The 17,055-nt window shown below is 39.3% G+C and overlaps 2 protein-coding genes across 3 annotated transcripts; one reads left to right on the forward strand and one right to left on the reverse strand.

The window, feature by feature from the left end:
- Positions 1-866: 866 nt before the first annotated feature.
- Positions 867-10,685, reverse strand: snx11 (sorting nexin 11). Of its 2 annotated transcripts, XM_014983937.2 has the most exons (7): positions 10,054-10,189; positions 8,816-8,855; positions 8,436-8,522; positions 5,136-5,236; positions 4,106-4,201; positions 3,799-4,023; positions 867-3,627 (listed from the first exon to the last, which is right to left on the reverse strand). In XM_014983937.2, the coding sequence occupies exons 2-7, from the start codon at positions 8,837-8,839 to the stop codon at positions 2,607-2,609; spliced, it is 1,554 nt and encodes a 517-aa protein (XP_014839423.2). In that variant the 5' UTR covers positions 8,840-8,855; positions 10,054-10,189; the 3' UTR covers positions 867-2,606. The 2 variants fall into 2 exon arrangements, with proteins under 2 accessions (XP_014839423.2, XP_014839422.2); XM_014983936.2 differs by lacking the exon at positions 8,816-8,855 and having other exon boundaries at positions 10,054-10,685.
- A 772-nt stretch (positions 10,686-11,457) lies between these two features.
- Positions 11,458-16,903, forward strand: cbx1b (chromobox homolog 1b (HP1 beta homolog Drosophila)). Its single transcript, XM_014983932.2, has 6 exons — positions 11,458-11,653; positions 12,549-12,630; positions 12,854-13,007; positions 13,763-13,916; positions 14,631-14,725; positions 15,069-16,903. Exons 2-6 carry the CDS (start codon positions 12,576-12,578, stop codon positions 15,208-15,210), a joined length of 600 nt encoding a protein of 199 aa, XP_014839418.1. The 5' UTR covers positions 11,458-11,653; positions 12,549-12,575; the 3' UTR covers positions 15,211-16,903.
- The last annotated feature ends 152 nt before the right edge of the window (positions 16,904-17,055 follow it).

The following is a 17,055-nucleotide window of genomic DNA, read 5'->3' on the forward strand; positions in this document are numbered from 1 at the left end:
TTTTCTTTGTTTTCATTTACATTCAATTTTGAACGTTAGGTGGCACCACTGTTCTGATCATTAAAATCTAGGAGGACATTCTTGAAAAACCAGCACATTGAAATTTACTTTAACTTTAATAATATACGTTATTATTATTATTTTTTTAATATATAAATTATCTACATAATAGCCCATAATGGCGAAACATCTGACATTTAAAATTGGGTTTAGATTATCTGGCGTCTGGATCCAGTGGTAGCAGAATGAGCCCGGTGTGAAATGAAACACTTCCCCATATCAGGTTTCCTACGAAAGCAGAAACCAAGCAATGAAGTCAAAGAATTTAGATCTTGTGGCAAAGCATGAATCTGCAAATTGTTAGAAAAGAAAACCTGCTGTGTACTTTGGATCCAGAACCACTTGGATCTGGTCAACATGAAGGACAGCGAGTCCCTGAAGACTAGGATAGATAAACACAGATTTAGAGAGGGAGATGACTGCAGCTAAACACTGAGATTTCTCATGTGATCCATCTCCAGAGAGCCTGGATTGAAATAAAAAGCGAACAAATCTGGGAAGACCTAGAAATGGCTCTGGTGACTCCAACCTGACTGAACCAGAGGAGATCTGCTGAGAAGAAAAGGGATAAAATGACACGAGACAGGTTTGCCTAGCTTATAAACGCATACCCAAGAAGAGTCAAGGTTGTAGTAAACTACCAAAACTGCTTAGACAAGATACTCAGCATGAACTTTCTATTTAAAAAATATTGAAAGTTTTTGGCTGTTTTACTTTTCAGCACTAGGTGGCAGCATTGTTACAATAACGTCAATTTCTGAGAAAGACCCGGTGGAGATTATTTAAAAAAGGAAATAGAAATAGAATAGAAATAAACTTATTTATTGACATAAACTTGGAATTCGTACATGAATAAAGTCACTCTGGTGGTTAATAACCCTTTTCGATCCACATTCTCTTTTATTTTACTTCAAAACACATGAAATAAAAACACCTGCAGGTCCCTTTAAAATGCAGCAGAAATCACAGGCGTGAGAAGCAGTAGGTAGTGTGAAAACAGATCTCGGATCAAATCACCAGGTTTTGACCAGTGGGACATCAGACTCACATATTCAGGGGTCATATATGAACATTTAGGGGGGAAAAAAAAAAAAAACTATGGGAAGAAATTACAGCAGCCCACATTTACGCCCAGCATCCAGAAAATGTGACTAAGTGTTACTGGAGGAGTGCAGATGAATTTAAATGGAAACTGAACATGGCTATTCGGGTAAACACAGGTGAACTGCTGCAGATGTAAACAAATTTACCAGCATCCCTGAAAAAAGATCCCCAGCATAAAACTCCTAGACCTTTTTAATTTGACTATATTTATTTAGGAGGGGATTATTAATTATTGGGATGATGCCAAATATATTTTTTTTCTGGCCTTCCTGCAAACATTTTACAGCTTTAAAATGTGAGGAGGAGCAGTTTTTTTTTTTTTTTTGGCTGCTTACAAACATGACGGATCTACAATTCAGTGTACTAGAATTAAGGGAAAGGGGAAAAAATCCAAATATTTCTCCAAAACCCATGTTTAAATGATCATTTCTTGGGGTCCTGATAAGAAACGTAATAAGCGATTCCTCCCAAACGTAAACAGGTTCTCTTCTTCAGATGGTTCGATGAATGTGAAGTCTATTTATTGGTTAACATCTTTGTTATTTAAAAAAAACAAAAAAACAACCCTAAATAAAGACCATTTAAAAACGACGCCACCTTCATGTGTAGAACTTCAAAATAAAATTCACCAACAGCAGAAAAGCTCTGGGAAAACAATCTAGTATATTTTAAACACTTTATCTCATTATTCTAGTGTATCTCCTTCATTCAAATTGTGTTTAAGATGTTGACGGCAAATAATAGGAATTAAGCAGCATCTTTTTGTGAACTCTGTACGTCTAGTGCCCTCTGGTGGTCAAGATAAATAAATAAGCTTGATCAAACTGATGAAAAACGTGCTTGTTTGTTTTTTTCTTAATTCTTTTTATCCGATCAGCTATTTTAAAAAGCTGCAGCAGCAACAAGAGGAGAGAACTTAAATCTGTTGATCTTGTGTTAATATGCCCTTTCTTTACTGTGACGAAACATTGTGAAGATGATTTATGCCTTACAGAAGTATTCATACCCCTTGTACTTTTGTCACAACTACAAACTTTAAATGTATTTTATTGGGATTTAAGGTGGCAGACCAAGACAAAGTTGTGGAGAATTGTAAATTATGCAGTTTTAAAACAACTATTAATGTAAAGTTCAAAATAAAAATGCATACAGCATTTTTTTTAGGTGTCTGTGAAACGCGACGCTGCTTTGTCCTGGTCTGCAACATAATCCCAATGAAATATGCTGAAGTTTCTGTTTGCAGCAAACATAAATGTGTATGTATGAAAAAGTTTAAAGAGCATAAATCCTATTGCAAGGCACTGTGTTTTTAGGTTTCATGTAACAGAACATCTCTTTGTTTGTGCCTTGTTGACGTTTCTTTGACAGAAGAGACTAAAGACTCATGGTTCTGGCTCAGTGGTGGCGCAGCAGCCAGAGTAGGTTTAGCTCCACTGATGCACCTACGCCTCCTCGGCGTCCTCTGATCCCTCCAAAGGTATTGAGGCTGGAGCTTCCTGCGCTGTAAATTCACCTTCATCTGCTCCGGACTGACAGCTGTTCTCCAAGATGCTAAAGTCACAGTTTTCAGTCAGATCTCCCCCAGAAGCGGCTGGTTTAGGCTCTGGAGTTGTGTACTGCCGGTCATTATCCTCCCAGTCCTCGGCGTCCGTTTTGTTCTCCTTAAATCCGTTGATGTGCAAAATGTTCTGACTGGAGCCCTCCAGCTCTGACCGGTCCTTGACCTCGTCCGGAGACGACTTCACCCGCACGGAGTCGTCCATCTCCTCGCCCAGACTCTCCTCCTCGCTGCACCGGATGATGCTCTCGTTGGAGGACAGCAGCGAGCGGCTGTCCTCGTCGCTCTCGCCTCTGTCCTCGTTTTCAGTTTGCTCTCGGTGGATTTGTCGGCGTGAGTCGCTGAGATCGGCCTCTGACTCGCCGTTTACGTTCTGACTCTCCGCCTGAGCTCCTGACTCAAGGGGCGCCTCGTTTGATTCATCGCCTCGTTTGCCGCCTGTTTCGATTTCTGCGAGGCGGCCTTCGGGCATCTCAGAGAGGCTTTCCACAACTTCCACGATATTATTGTCCGTCGCAGAAGCCACATCAATTTCAGACTCTGAGTTTTTCCTTTCTTTGGTTTTGTCTTCGCCACTGTCTTCAAAGCCCGTCTCCATGGGTGAGTGCACCTCCACGGGAGTCTGAATCACGCAGCTGTGCTCCGAGGGGCTGAGGCTCCCTGAGTCATCCAGGATCTCGCCCACGTAGAAGGAAGCGCGCGTGGAGCCGGCGTCCTCCACAACGGCCTCCAGCCGGTCGCTCCTCTGGGAGATCCTTATCGAGGCGTTTCCCCTGCGCTGCGTTTCATCCGGCTTCTGCTCACAGAGCTCCAATATGTCTTCCAGAGGGTCCGGATCCCCACCGGCCGCTGGTTTGGAGCCGAGCGTCGCGTTCAGTTGCAGGGAAGGCAGGTGAGGAGCTGGACTGTGGAGAGGGAACAAGAAAAGCCCCTTACTTTGCATGTGATGGCATAAATAAAATAAAAATCAACCATCAAGCTCGGTTTAAGTTTTCCGAACTCTAACCTATTGCCTGAATTTCATTTGTTTTCGAAACATTTTAAGAACTTAATGTTCCTTGAAGTCATCTTCCTACCTTTCCATGGACTCGTAAGAGACGGTGAGACCGGGCTCCCTGACGGAGTCCTCCTGCTGAGCCTGAGCCAGTCCCCGGTTGGACGAGGCGTAGGTGAGGATGGCGTCCGTCACCGAGTACGGCGTCAGTCCCTGGACGCAGTCCTGGATGTGACCGACCGGCAGCTGGGTCTGCAGGAAGAGGTGGAGCTGGCTGTCTGACAGACACACGGTGGTGTGCACCACTCTGAAACCCAGACAGACTGACCGTTAAGACCGGACCGACCGCGCAGAACAAACTTGTGCTCAGAAATAACGGGGAAACTGACTTGTCCAGGAAGACTTGGAGTCCCCTCCGCCTTTTCTCCAGAAAGTCCTCATTGTTGAAGAAGAAGAAGGATTTTCCAGGAAGATCCGGCACTGGACTGAAGGATGAACACAAGGTCTTAATTATTTTCTACTTCGTCTCAAACGTCTGACATAGTGACACGTTAGGATGTTTCTGTTAATAATAACTGGTCTGTCTGAGACTTAAAGCCACATTCGGGAGAATTTTACGACAGTTCAGTGACGCACTCAGAATCACTGTGTCTCTGTTTTGGAAAGAATAACAGCATTTAGATTTTAAATATCCTACAAAGTAAAACCACTGCAGTAAAGTCAAACAACAGAAGTTGATTCAATGAAACTTACAAACCAATCAACATCCAATTAAGTATGAGCCCATATTGTTTCAAAACAATTCAATACAAATGCAATCATAACAATAATAATAAAAAAACAGACACGCCATGTCCATTCTTCATGATTGAGTTCAAATCAAATCTCCAAAGCTCACTCTTAGCAACCGAAACTTGGTTTCCATAGCAACCAGCAGATACCATCTGCATGCCAGTCTGTGTGGGAGACATGCCAGGAAACATATTTTTCTGTTTGTTAAACTCTAGCAGGATTCTAGCAGCAAAAACGTCAGGTGAATTTGGCTTGGAAAAAAAAAAAAGAAAAAAAAGAAAAAGATATGAATATGTGAGAAAGCAAATAATTCCAATTGTTAACCACGGTGGCGGATCTGTGATGCTGTGGGACTGTGTCTCTCCCAAAAGCCATAGGAACCGTTTTAGATTGCGTCACATTAACACTATTAGCTCTTTGGAATAACACAACAACTTAGTTAAAGCTCCAAAGTGAGAAAATTGGCAAGCATTATTTATATTTATTAAATCATACGACCAAATAATAAAAAGGTCAGTGTGAATAACATTTTACTTAAACTGGCCACCTCCAGGTTTCTGTACGACACACTTTCAGTACAATATTCATTTTAAACAGCAACAAACACACAGAGAGCGACTGACTTACACCAAGCCTGCATTCTTCTGCAGCTTCTTCCTGAGCCACTCAAACTCGCTGTAGCGCCGCCGAACACAGGACGTCTTGGCCGTGAAGGCTTTGCTGTTGGTCTGAGAGCGGAACAGAGGAGCGTGAAACCGTGAATAAACGCGGAACAGGCCGCTAAATGCTCCGTGAAATCAACCCAGAGCGCTGGGAAGTGTTTCGCGACTGCTACGATGAACAAAAATGCAACAATCAGGAGGTTTTTATCTGCAAATATCTTCAAATCTCGCCAGCTGTGGCCGCTAAACTTTTACCTGACCTTATACAAACTTAGACTCGTGCTGTTTGGTTGACGCATAATGTGGTTCCAAAATGTTGAGATTTTGGTTTTTTGATTAATAGATATGGAAAAATAAAAACTAGATTTTTACTTAAGCTTAGCTGACTGTTTAATCTCAACTAAAAATAACAGTTGAATAATATTTTCTACATATCTTTGGCAAAGTGCATCAGATTAGTTACTTCTGCTGCATAGAAATGACAGGAAATGCACATTTATTCATGTTTAACATGAAAATATGTAGAGAAACTTTACTGTAAGAATAAACAGCTTTAAGTACGTGGAATAAATAAAAATACATTATTAATTAAAACTGTCACAGAGCTCATAGCTGGTGGAAAGCTTCATTAAATGTCAGATTTGTTCCGGTAACGTGTGACACAGTCCACCGTGATGTTTGCATCACAAGCTGTTGCCCCCCTCCCCCCTTGGCGTTCTGTGACAGATTCCACTTTAACCCGTGATAGTTAGTCACGTTATCAAAGACGGGATGAAAGTCCCGAGGAACATATTTTCTTTGCTCCTTCGTTTTCTTCTTTATTTTTTTTTACAATTTTTAAAGAGCTGCAGTCATGACTAGTCAAAAAATATATCCAGTTGGGGAAAACTAAGTACAACCCAGTCCATCTCAGACTCTGCCGGCCTCAGTTAGCAGGTTAAATGTTAAAGAAAAAATCAGTTTGAAAGAGTTACTACAAGAGAGAAACTAAACAGAAACTAAACAGCTGTCGAGCAGTGTGGAAGAGGTGTGATCATGTAACGGAGTTTTATTTTTGGCAATCAGTGTTTTATGTGAAGTTTGTTAAAATGCGTCTGTTTATTCTTTGGCTTTGTCTTGTTCAGTCAACAAGTTGTTTTCTCCAGAAACTTGCTGGTGTTTTTAGGTCTGTTGCGCTGGCCTGACAGTTGGTGGTTACCATAGTAACCGGTAACTGACAGCTCCTCCCCCTTTTTCCTGTGGCTGTCTGTGGCTGTGGTATGTATCAGCATCAGCTCTGTTTTCTTTACAAGTCTTTTATTTTAACACATATTTTAGATAACTTTGATAACACACACCGCTTCATGTGTAATTTTGCTATGTTTCGCATACGTCTTTAACTGTTATCATTGTTAATGCTATCCATTTTAGCTAATGCTAACTGCTATTAACTGCTGACAACTGCTCATTGGGACCGTAACAGTTTGCTTGGGGTTATTTATTTTATTTTATTTGATTAATGTATAGGAGCAGAAGCTTCTTGATTGAAGTGAACCACCAACTCGATTTTTTGTTTGTTAGCTATGTTTTCATTTTTGATACAGCGTAATGTTTCAGTTATCAGTTGTCTGATAAGTGTGGGAAAAAAAAAATCTTGATTTTCCGAAAGCTAATAAACGGCAAATTCAATTGACCGATAAAATCAACTTACTGTCTTGAGATGACACGTATCGTGAATTGAACTAAACTAAACTGAAATGAGGCGACGCTTGACCCAAACTGGTCATCAACGGGGCAACAAATCTGCAGCAGGCCGACTTAAGAAGCAACGACTCAAGTCGCTGCAACGGCTTAGTCAAAGTCCAGACCTCAGTCTGACTGAAACGCTGCAGGGCCTGGAGAGAGCCGTGTCGCAGTGAAGCAAATATCAATGAACTGAAGCCACTTCTGAAAGAAAAATTAGCCTAAATTAGTCCAACATTACCTCATAATATGAGGAAGTCAGACAGGAAGTGACTACTGAGAGTGACCGTGGCAACACGTGATTCTACAAGCGTGGAGTGTGCTCAAATTTTTTTTTTCCATGATTCTTTTTTCCATGACTGTTTCGACAGTCGAGCAAAGTTTATCTTAGTGTATTATGAGCTGGTAAGGTCAAACCTCTGACTCAGCGATTTCCCTCCACATAACTTTCCCACAAAGCTTCTGTGAATCATTTAAATCACTGGACAACAGATCAAAAACATTCGACCAAAACCAAATTGATGCGGGATCACATGGGGTCACATGATGTCGGTCAATTTCACGAGTCGACGCCCACGCCGCACGATCATCTGCGAGAGGCTTTTTACGCTGACGAAGCATTCTTCAACGCCAGCCGCTGCCTTGACAACGTCAACAACATCTGACATAAATAAAACGTTAGGAACCAAATCTACTGCGTGAACGGCATAAAATCAGACTGTGGGGGACTTTAACCTGCAGAAATACCTGATGTTTGTAGATTTAAGTAGTTTAAAAAAAACGCTATTAACTCAGCAGAGATATAAAACACTTCCTAAGTGTTATTGGGTGTGTTTTTTTTATGTGTTTATAACATGTTTTACGGGTTTTTCAAACTATCGCTGCAGACGTCTACTGTAATGATTCTGAAAGTGTTTCATTGAGGATCATTAAACAGATCAAATGTCTTTACCGAGGTGCGCGGTGTTAGAAAGGTTGACGATATTTAGAGTGAAACAGGCCCAGTACGATAACAAATTTTGCTGGGCGATAAATTGTCCCGGAACCTATTGCGATAAACGATAATATTGTTGTTTTGAGACCATTTTAAAGTGAGATAATAGCAATGATGGCATAACAGTTGAAGAACACATTCTGAAGGATCAATACACTTTAAATTCTGATAACCATTTAAACATTGGAACTGGAAGATATTTGAAATATCCAAAATAAAGAAAGAAAATGAACAGAGACGACAAATAAAATGAATTATGAAGTCTGTGTAAACAAAATTATTTTTTCAAAAGAAGGGATAGTTAAGACCAAAGTACCAAACTGAAGACTTTTAGCATTCAGTTTTTGCTAAAAAGAGGGAGAAAAGAGAAAAATCGATAAATGAAGCAAATGGAAATTGAGTTTCTTTTAACTTATTATGCGATTAATTAATTTATTGTGAGAGGCCTGGCATGGAATAAACTAAATCCTACAATTTCTGAAATTAAAATGTTCCACAGATGACGGCGTTCTCGTCTCTGAAAGGCCACTCATCGGTGTTAATACTCACATGTAAGAATATTTTGTAGTCGACGTATGAATTCCAAGAACCCTCATTCTGAATGCGGGGATCTTGGACTCGCACTGCAACAAACTCCTAAAAAACAAAAACAGAAGATATGACATTTAGAATTAAACAAAACTGCAATTAAGTTTTGTTTTGTTTTTTTATCTGCGTGACAGATAGAGATCTGAGAACAGCATGTGCCTCTTCTGCAAAAAAAAAAAAAAAAAGTTCCCCAAGTACTCTTTCAAAACGCTTATTATTCTTTGGCACACCACCGGACGTTTATTTAAAGAAAGGTTTCTGCTGTCCTGCATATAAATGACCAAAACGAGAACTGGTGGTAAAGATTTCCTCTGTGGAGGAGAAAGTAGGAAGTTACTCACATCGTCTTCGTGATTACTGATCATCCTACTGAGAACCGCACTGCAAACAGAAGGTGAGACAGACAAATCAGCAGGTTGAGAGACAGCGTGCATTTTCAATACTGCTGCAGTAAGTTGATGAATCATCCTCCAAAGGAGAAGCTGGTCAGTTATCAGCTGAGTCACTAGCGTGCATACTTAGCTTCGTCATTCAGATTATTTTTACACTACAACAACCACAGCTCTGGACTCATAGTGTCTGTTGAAAATTACAACAACAAAAAAAAGTTTTTTCTTTATGTAAAATGTAAATATTGACGTGATCTCAGGATGCATGATCAATCTAGTTGCAAATATTTCCACTCAGTGTAAAACAAGGTAATTTTTTTCAAAGCATATAAAATGTGGTTTATTGATTAGTCTGTCAGCATTTATGTAAGCATGTCGCTAATGTGGATCTTTAAAAAAAAGACTTTTTTTTAAAACAGTAAAGGACTTACACCTAAAAAATATCTACTAATTTGATATTTAGCAGCACTACAATATAGTGACAACTGTCATTGCAATATACATTTATACAAAACCGCAATCATAGAATGGCTGATGAAATATCAAATGAGTTCATATTCTACAATATGAACATTTTGCCCGTTCCTTTGAGTTTCCCTTTCTTTAATACAAAAAGCTGACACAGCTTTTAGTCACCGAATTGCCAAAGCTCAGAAATTTTAATAGTAATTTCATTGTCATGATTTTTTTTTAACTCCAGGTACACGTGTCTTTCAGAGCATGCTATGTTTTGGAGATCCCTCAAGTCCCCCCCGCCCCAAAAACAGAATTATTATAAATAAAGACATTTTATTTTATTAAGTATTTGGATTTATTATTGAAGTTAGAGAAATGCGACTGAAAATTAAGATTCCAATAAATAAAAATACAAAGTTCCCCAGATCATGTCACAAAACAGAAACTGTAAAATGCCCCCAAGCCATCTACAAATACTTCATCTGGTAATTCTGACGGGGTCTGCTCCACAATCGACTACAATGCCTTAACTCAGTTTAAGACAAGAGGAAACTAAGTAACTTATAGAGCCTGTTGGTGATTTAAAAAAAAATGCACATCAAGAACAGTGAGTGGAACAAAGCAGCTGTAACTTCACAAACTATTCTTGTTTTTCTGTTTACAGGCCTGATTGATTGGTTGACTGTGCTTGTAATCAAGATGGCTAAAGTTTCAGCTAACCAACAGCTACTTACTTTCACAAAGTCTCCCGTGGCTTCTTCTTTTCTATCCAGTCCGCTGTTGTCAACACTGCCTCGCTGATCGATATTTGTGTTTGATGAAGGAACAAAACCAGAAGGCTGAGCCTTGTTCTCGGTTTCTTTCTCCATTTCGCAAGTCACAAGTCACGGGCGTCGATACGTCCTATACGTCACCGCGTTAGGGAGATTACGCTAGTACGCTCGACCGAGGGAGGGCCTTGGGTCGGCCATATTGTGAGTGGCCACATTGTGAGGATTGTAAGTGGCGCTTCTTATGGGTTTTGTTCTGGCCAATTTTACATGAAAGCCAGATTTGTAGAGATGATAGTTCAAAGTTTTGAGGTATAATTTAACTCAGATTTTAAACTTCTCCTCAACTGTATCCCTGACTTGTCTGCTATGTTCCTTGGTTTTCATGATTTTATTTGTTCGTCAATGTTTGCTCACAGATCAGCTGCATTTATAAAGTAATCAAAATACAGCTGGACAACGTGATTCCACTGGATTTTATGCATGAGTATTAGAGTGAGGAAGTCTGAATAGAAACCCATAGCACAATTTTCAGATTATTAGTTGTATTTTTCCCCTAAAAATGTGACCTTTGTAAAAAAGAAAAAAGAAAAAAAGAAAAAAAATAAAAAAAAATTAAAAGTGAAAAGATTGTTAGATTGACTATAGATGCAATCTTTAGATTGCATCTAACAATCTAAAGATTGTTAGATGCATATAGTGCTTTTTACAAAGCACTATATGCTACATTAATAATCTCAAAAATAAATTCTAAGCCATCTTGGCTATAATAGGTAAGTCTTATGAGAGGAAATGGGCTTCCATAATAACAATAACAATTCAATACAAAAGCTTTAAAGAATAATTATTGAAAACTCCAACTTCTTTTGTGAGATGCAAAAGTACCAGACCTCTGTACTCTGTTTTGTATGCACAGCCAGCATCATGTTGAACTTTGATAGTCACGGTTAGTAAGAAATCTACATTAGACTGGATTCTGACTTTTACAGACGTTCCTGTTGTGTTATTTTTACCATCTTGGAACTTGGAAATTCCATCTCCTCTGTACATAGAATGCACCATAAGTACAAATAAGTAACAATAAAACCAAAGAAACATTTAAACATTGACAATATCTTATATGTTCAAATTTTTAATTTTGTTTATTTATTTATTTTTTTCATATATGTATATATTTTTTTAATTTTTGGCTCTTTTCTTTACTGGCATCAAGATATGGATCGTCCAGCGAAGGCCGCGGTGTCCATCCAGTCCGCCTCAGTGGCAGATCTACAGAACATCTGGATGTGACGGGGGCGGCGCCAGCTCTGCGGGTGGGTAAATCCGCGTGCGTTAACAGTCGGTGAACCTCGGCTCGCGCCTTGCTCTGAACAAAACCATTTTTTTCTTTTTCCATTCCAGACGGAGGGGCGGAAACAGCAGCACGCTCTGTTGTGATCAAGCTAGCAGCTCGGCGTTTCCACAACAAATCGATACAGGCAGCCGTGATTTTTCTGTACTATTGTAACACAGCTGCAGTCAAGTTGCGGGACTTTTAAATCACCGCTTAAATTACAGCTAATCGGTGAGTTCTCTTCCTTTTGTCGCTTCATTTGATTGTGCACCTCAGCCTGGGCTTTTTCAGCGTTACCGAGCCGCCTGTTCGGGTTGCATGTGTGAATTGGTCTTTACCCCCACGCATCTGCTTGAAAACAAGTTATCAGCCGCTGCGTGGCGCCTTATTTAGGTAAAAGTACTCTTTACAGCTAGCAGCCATCGATAGGAATGCTTCATTTAGCGGCTGCCGCGAAAAGCAACATGGAGGAGACAACAGGGGAAAGGGGGGCAGGGAGGGGGTCTCTTGGCTTTTTGTTCAGCGAGGATTCCTCCCTCTGCTCCTTAAAGTGAGGGTGTGGGGGGAGTCCGCCTGAAATCCGAACCAGAAGAGGCTTTTCTCGTTGTTCTCCATAAATAACAATGGTTGCATGCTTAGTATGTTCTCATGCATGCTCCAGTAGGCTTTGTAGCGGAGCACCTCGGCTCCTGTCGCCACCAGGTGTTGCACACCTCCCATTGCTGAGGATGGAAGTCGGTGAGACGCAGGAAGCTCTGCCGAAGTCAGATCACATTAGCTACTTTTTAGTAACACGGAAAACGCATGCATGCATATGGAAGAAGATTAGGGCCACTAATTAAAAAAAAAAAAATCTGACTTTGATTGGACACGTAAATCCGATATGGTCCTCCATTCTGCACTTTTATTGCACTGCTCTGACAGTGGAGCTGGTTGCTTCCAGGTTCTCATCTGCACAGCAATAATGACCAAAGTGAGAATTTTAAGCAATAAAGTAATAACTTTGAGATATAAAGTGAGAAGATTAAAGCGAGAATTCTGGGAAAAAGGACAATTCTTTTTCCCCAAAAAATTATCTCTCCGTATAGTTATATTGATTTTTTTTCTGTCCTCTGTGTTTGACCAGGCACCTGTCAGTCTTCAGGTCTACCTGATGAGCATGAGCCAGACTCCAGAGCCTTCTAGCGATGGCGCTACCGTTACCGAAGGTTTTATACGTCATATAAATTTCTGCATTTGATTATTGTTAAAGAACAATTGTACAAAGACGTGTTCTCTGCCATTTCTGTCCCTGATTTAAAAAAAAAAAGAAAAAAAAAAGCAACCATCTTAATTTTCATCACAACACCTTCAAACCGTAGCAATGTTTCAGATTTGAGCTGGGGGAAAAAAAGTGTTGTGTTTCAAACAACCCTGTTTATGATCTGGCAGAGGCTACAATAACGACACCCGAGAAGGAGAAGAAGGCGGATGAAGTGGTAGAGGAAGAAGAGGAGGAAGAAGAGTACGTGGTGGAAAAAGTCCTGAATCGGCGGGTGGTGAAAGGCAAGGTGGAGTACCTTCTCAAGTGGAAAGGGTTCTCCAAGTAAGTACGAATGAGCATTTTGTCTAAGATTTAGATGTAAAGCAAAAAAAAACAAAAAAACAACCTCATTAAAAATATGAGGTTGTAATGAGAAAACAGAACAAAATCAGTTCAGATGCTTTGGAGTGAATTTTCTATTTGATACCCCGTGCATGTGAGCGTGGTGTGATGTTTTCACCTTGGCCAGGTTTCAATAACATATTGAATTAAAAAAAAAAAAAGTTTTCTAAAATATGTGCACGTTTTGAGCCTCGAGGTGCAGTGAGAATAAATTTGAGACTAAATTTGCAGTGAAACACCAGGAAGATTGACTGGAAGAGACTCTTGTGGTGATGTAATGACATTTCTGTGTCACGGCTCTTTAAATGTGGAGAAACAAACCGGCTCCAAAGGTTTGTTTGGAGCCGGTTTTTTATTTTTTCATTTTTTATTTTTTCTTAGAACCAGCTGCTGTGCCGGTTCTGAACCAGCACTACAACAGCTTTCTTGGAATAAAACCTTCAAACCAAAAAAAAAAAAAATAGATTGCAGTTTTGCTTCTTTAAATAAATAAGCAAATCATGTCTGGGATGTTAATCTGAAGCTCAGACAGATATGTTGTTTACGAAAAACATGGGATTGTTAACAAAAAAAGAAGAAAAAAAAGCATGTAACAAATTTTTTAAGTAATTTGAAAGATCAAGCACAAAAAAAATAAACATATCTATGTCTCCGAGGTGATAACTGTATTCCTGCTCATCTCCTTAATTCGGCAGTGAGGATAACACTTGGGAGCCAGAAGAAAACCTGGACTGTCCGGATCTGATAGCAGAATATCTGCAGAAACAGAAATCGGCAAACGAGGGAAAGAGAAAAGCGCCTGGAGAGGCAGACGGAGACGAAAGCAAATCGAAGAAGAAGAAGGAGGACGTGAGTTGTCAAGTGTCCTGTTCTACTTTGGTTTAGCAGTGTTAATATTATATTGGTTTTAATGAATAAAAAAAAAAGTCTAAAAGATGTTTGATGCCTATTAGCGTGTATAAATGGAGGCCAACCAGAGAAAAACATGTATTACGTGAAAAGTGTTAGGGAATGAGTAGTCTGAAGTCAAATTTTCAGTTTCTGCTTAGGACTCATAAAAATGCTTAATTTCTATGTATAATTTCAACCAATCACATCATTTCCCATAAAAACCTTTTTCTAAAGGTTTTATATTCCGCTTCATTTGTGTTCATTCTGATCACCATTTGAACCGAATGACTTGTTCAAGATTTGACCAAGTGTTAACCCTGTTCAAAGCACCATAAGGATAAGCCACATTTCCTTACAGTCTATCTAATCAGATGATAGAAAATGTAGTTTATGAGTGTGTGTGTGTGTGTATATATAAAGGGAACATTTGCGGAAACCATAAACACATGAACAACAAGTGTTTTACTTTTGCAAGAATCCACTATTTTTTTATTATTATTATTATTAATTTTTAAGAAAAAACCTAAACACTATGTACAGTGACAAAAACAAATTCAATAACAAAGTATTTGAAGTAGTTTACATTTTTTCTAAAAAAAAAAAAAAAAAGGTTGTCTTGGTATTGGACTGAAGCTACGTTCATGGACTGAATTTGTTCTGTTCGACCGGCAGAATGAGAAGTTGAGAGGCTTCGCTCGAGGCCTGGAGCCAGAAAGGATCATCGGCGCCACAGACTCTACAGGAGAACTCATGTTCCTTATGAAATGGTTTGTCAAAGCAAACTGCGACATTTTAGAAGAAAACTGACACTGCTGTGAGAAAGTATTTACACCCCTGACAGATTTCTTTTGGTTTTGCTCTCTTTTTTTTTTTGTTTTTTTTGGTGTCAAATTTGAATGTTGAACAAAGATAACTTGAGCAAATACAAGAAAAACTGTTTGCAAAGGATTTCAATTATTAAAGGCAAAGGTGACCAGCCTGACCCTTTAAAAAAATAAATAAAAATCAAAAACCATCAGAAATCTCTTGAGTGGGGAAAATGCTTTTAATCACACTGTAAAACTTGTTTGTCTTCACAACATCAGTTAACTCAGTCTGCGGGTTTTACAGGAAACACTCCGACGAAGCCGACCTGGTGCCGGCAAAAGAGGCCAACGTGAAGTGTCCTCAGGTGGTGATCTCCTTCTACGAAGAGAGGCTCACCTGGCACTCGTATCCCTCGGAGGACGAGAAGAAAGACGACAAGAACTAAGGCGGACGAGGTAGCAGGGCTGGGGAAGAAGAACCTTTTGAACTCCAGTGTGATTTTGAGAGAGAGAGAAAAAGACCAGCAAGACCTTGTGGACTCATTTGTCGTTTTTGGTGTAGTTTCACTCATCTGATTCTCCTTTTTATGTGGATGTAATCTAAATATATACGCTTCAGATTTGCCTGAAAAGCCAGAGCAAAGGAAACAAAGCAACGCAGCAGTTAATTTTCAGCAAACATTCCAGTCGTTTTTGCTTCGGATATCGTTTCCGGTCTGTGTATCATGCTTTCTTTCCCCCCCCCCCGTTGTGTGCTTACGGAGCGCTACGTTTGGTGCCGAGGTGGACGTTTTCACTGTAATTGATCACCAGTATTTTTGAAAGATACCGTTCAAAACCGACAGCAGTTGATGTTGGGTTGTTTTGCTTTTCCCAGTTTCCAAGACAACCACTGTGGGTTTGATTACTGGTTTGTTTTTCCACTATGTAAACAAATGCAAATTTGCCTGAATTCATTTAAAAAAAAAAATCTTTTTAGGTGCATATCGGTTACAATATACCGAGTTTAAAAATTGAGTACAATCTCTTTTATTTTTTAAAAAGTTTTGGGATGAAAAAGAGCCAAACCAGACAGGTTTTCCTCATTTTGGATTTCAATCTGACTGAAAAAAAAAAAAAAAAGAATAATATAGTAACGTGATTAGTGATGTGACCTTATTTGGTGTTCTACTTGTTTACAATCTGAGTTTCTTTTATTTTATTTTTTTTAATGATTTTTTGGGGGTCATTTAAAGGTGTGTATTGACTGCAGGAACCTGGGTAGTTGTCTGGGGTACCCTCATTGTTTTCTTTGTAACAACTGGGGTCCATATAAATATACACAAGTGAAAACGTACCACATAAAACACACATGGTAGTGAATAAATACAGCTACGTACTGACCTGAGCCATCCCGGAGTGGCTAAGTGATGGGAAGATACTTAGCATTTCTTTTTTTGTTGTTGAATATTTCCAGCATCCAGCCGCCTCCCAGTTTAAATCTCTTAACAGCTCATGTTTACATGAAATTATTCAACAGTGGTGAGTGGAATATTTGTGATTCAAACCCAGTCGCTCATGTCGAATGTCAGTTTTACACTGCTTACATACATTTAGTTCTCTTTCAGCGTGTAACCACTCAAAGAGAGCCAACCAAATTCTGTTAAATTAATTGGTTTTAGGGTTATTACCTATGAACTTTTTTTTTTTTTTTCTGACACGAGTTGTTTTTAAACGATAAAAGCAATGAAACGGCCTGAGATTAGAGCTGTATTTCTCTAATTTCAGTGTCAATACTCTGTTGCCACCATTTGAAATTCGTTTGTAAGCAAGTGGGAGTTGAACAAATCAGACAACGCGGGATTATTATTCGTTGCAGTGCATCTTCCAGTTTTATTATTTTATGAAAACTTGTGCAAGCAGAGCGGTGACCCCTCTGCGTTAGCAATGTGATTTACACCTCGTAAAACTTTCCAGAAAATATTTCGGGGGGGCTGTTCTGGGTTGCGTAGTCGAAACACACCTTTAGCTGCTTTGCTCCATATTGTTTGGTGTAAGCTTACAAATCATTCTGTGAATAATTTGTTCATTGTAATCTTTCTAGTGTCTTTCTTTGTTTTACTCGTCACTTTTGGAAAATAAAACCAATTTTTGTTACAAGACTCTTTCCAATCACTTTAACGTTTGCGGGGTGAGATCCATATCCTGAAGTGCCAGAGTGAGTTAATAAGTCATAAGCAAGAATATATTGTTTAAGTAGAAGTGAACAGAAATGCAGTTAGTATGAAATTATTGCTAATTGTTTAAACGTA

The sequence above is a fragment of the Poecilia mexicana genome, unplaced genomic scaffold (genome assembly GCF_051168715.1).
Source record: "Poecilia mexicana isolate PSO_F unplaced genomic scaffold, ASM5116871v1 scaffold_19, whole genome shotgun sequence".
NCBI classification, from domain to species: domain Eukaryota; kingdom Metazoa; phylum Chordata; class Actinopteri; order Cyprinodontiformes; family Poeciliidae; genus Poecilia; species Poecilia mexicana.

Bases quoted from the DNA above. Each gene is read 5' to 3' on its own strand.
- snx11 (XM_014983936.2), bottom strand. From the start codon at position 10,188: ATGGAGAAAGAAACCGAGAACAAGGCTCAGCCTTCTGGTTTTGTTCCT. The intron at 5,237-8,435 runs GTGAGTATTAAC...TTCCGCTCTCAG, and splicing joins ACTACAAAATATTCTTACAT to ACCAACAGCAAAGCCTTCAC. The intron at 3,628-3,798 runs GTAGGAAGATGA...CCCTCTCCACAG, and splicing joins TCTTACGAGTCCATGGAAAG to TCCAGCTCCTCACCTGCCTT.
- cbx1b (XM_014983932.2), top strand. From the start codon at position 12,576: ATGAGCATGAGCCAGACTCCAGAGCCTTCTAGCGATGGCGCTACCGTT. The intron at 12,631-12,853 runs GTTTTATACGTC...ATGATCTGGCAG, and splicing joins TGGCGCTACCGTTACCGAAG to AGGCTACAATAACGACACCC. The intron at 13,917-14,630 runs GTGAGTTGTCAA...TTCGACCGGCAG, and splicing joins CGAAGAAGAAGAAGGAGGAC to AATGAGAAGTTGAGAGGCTT.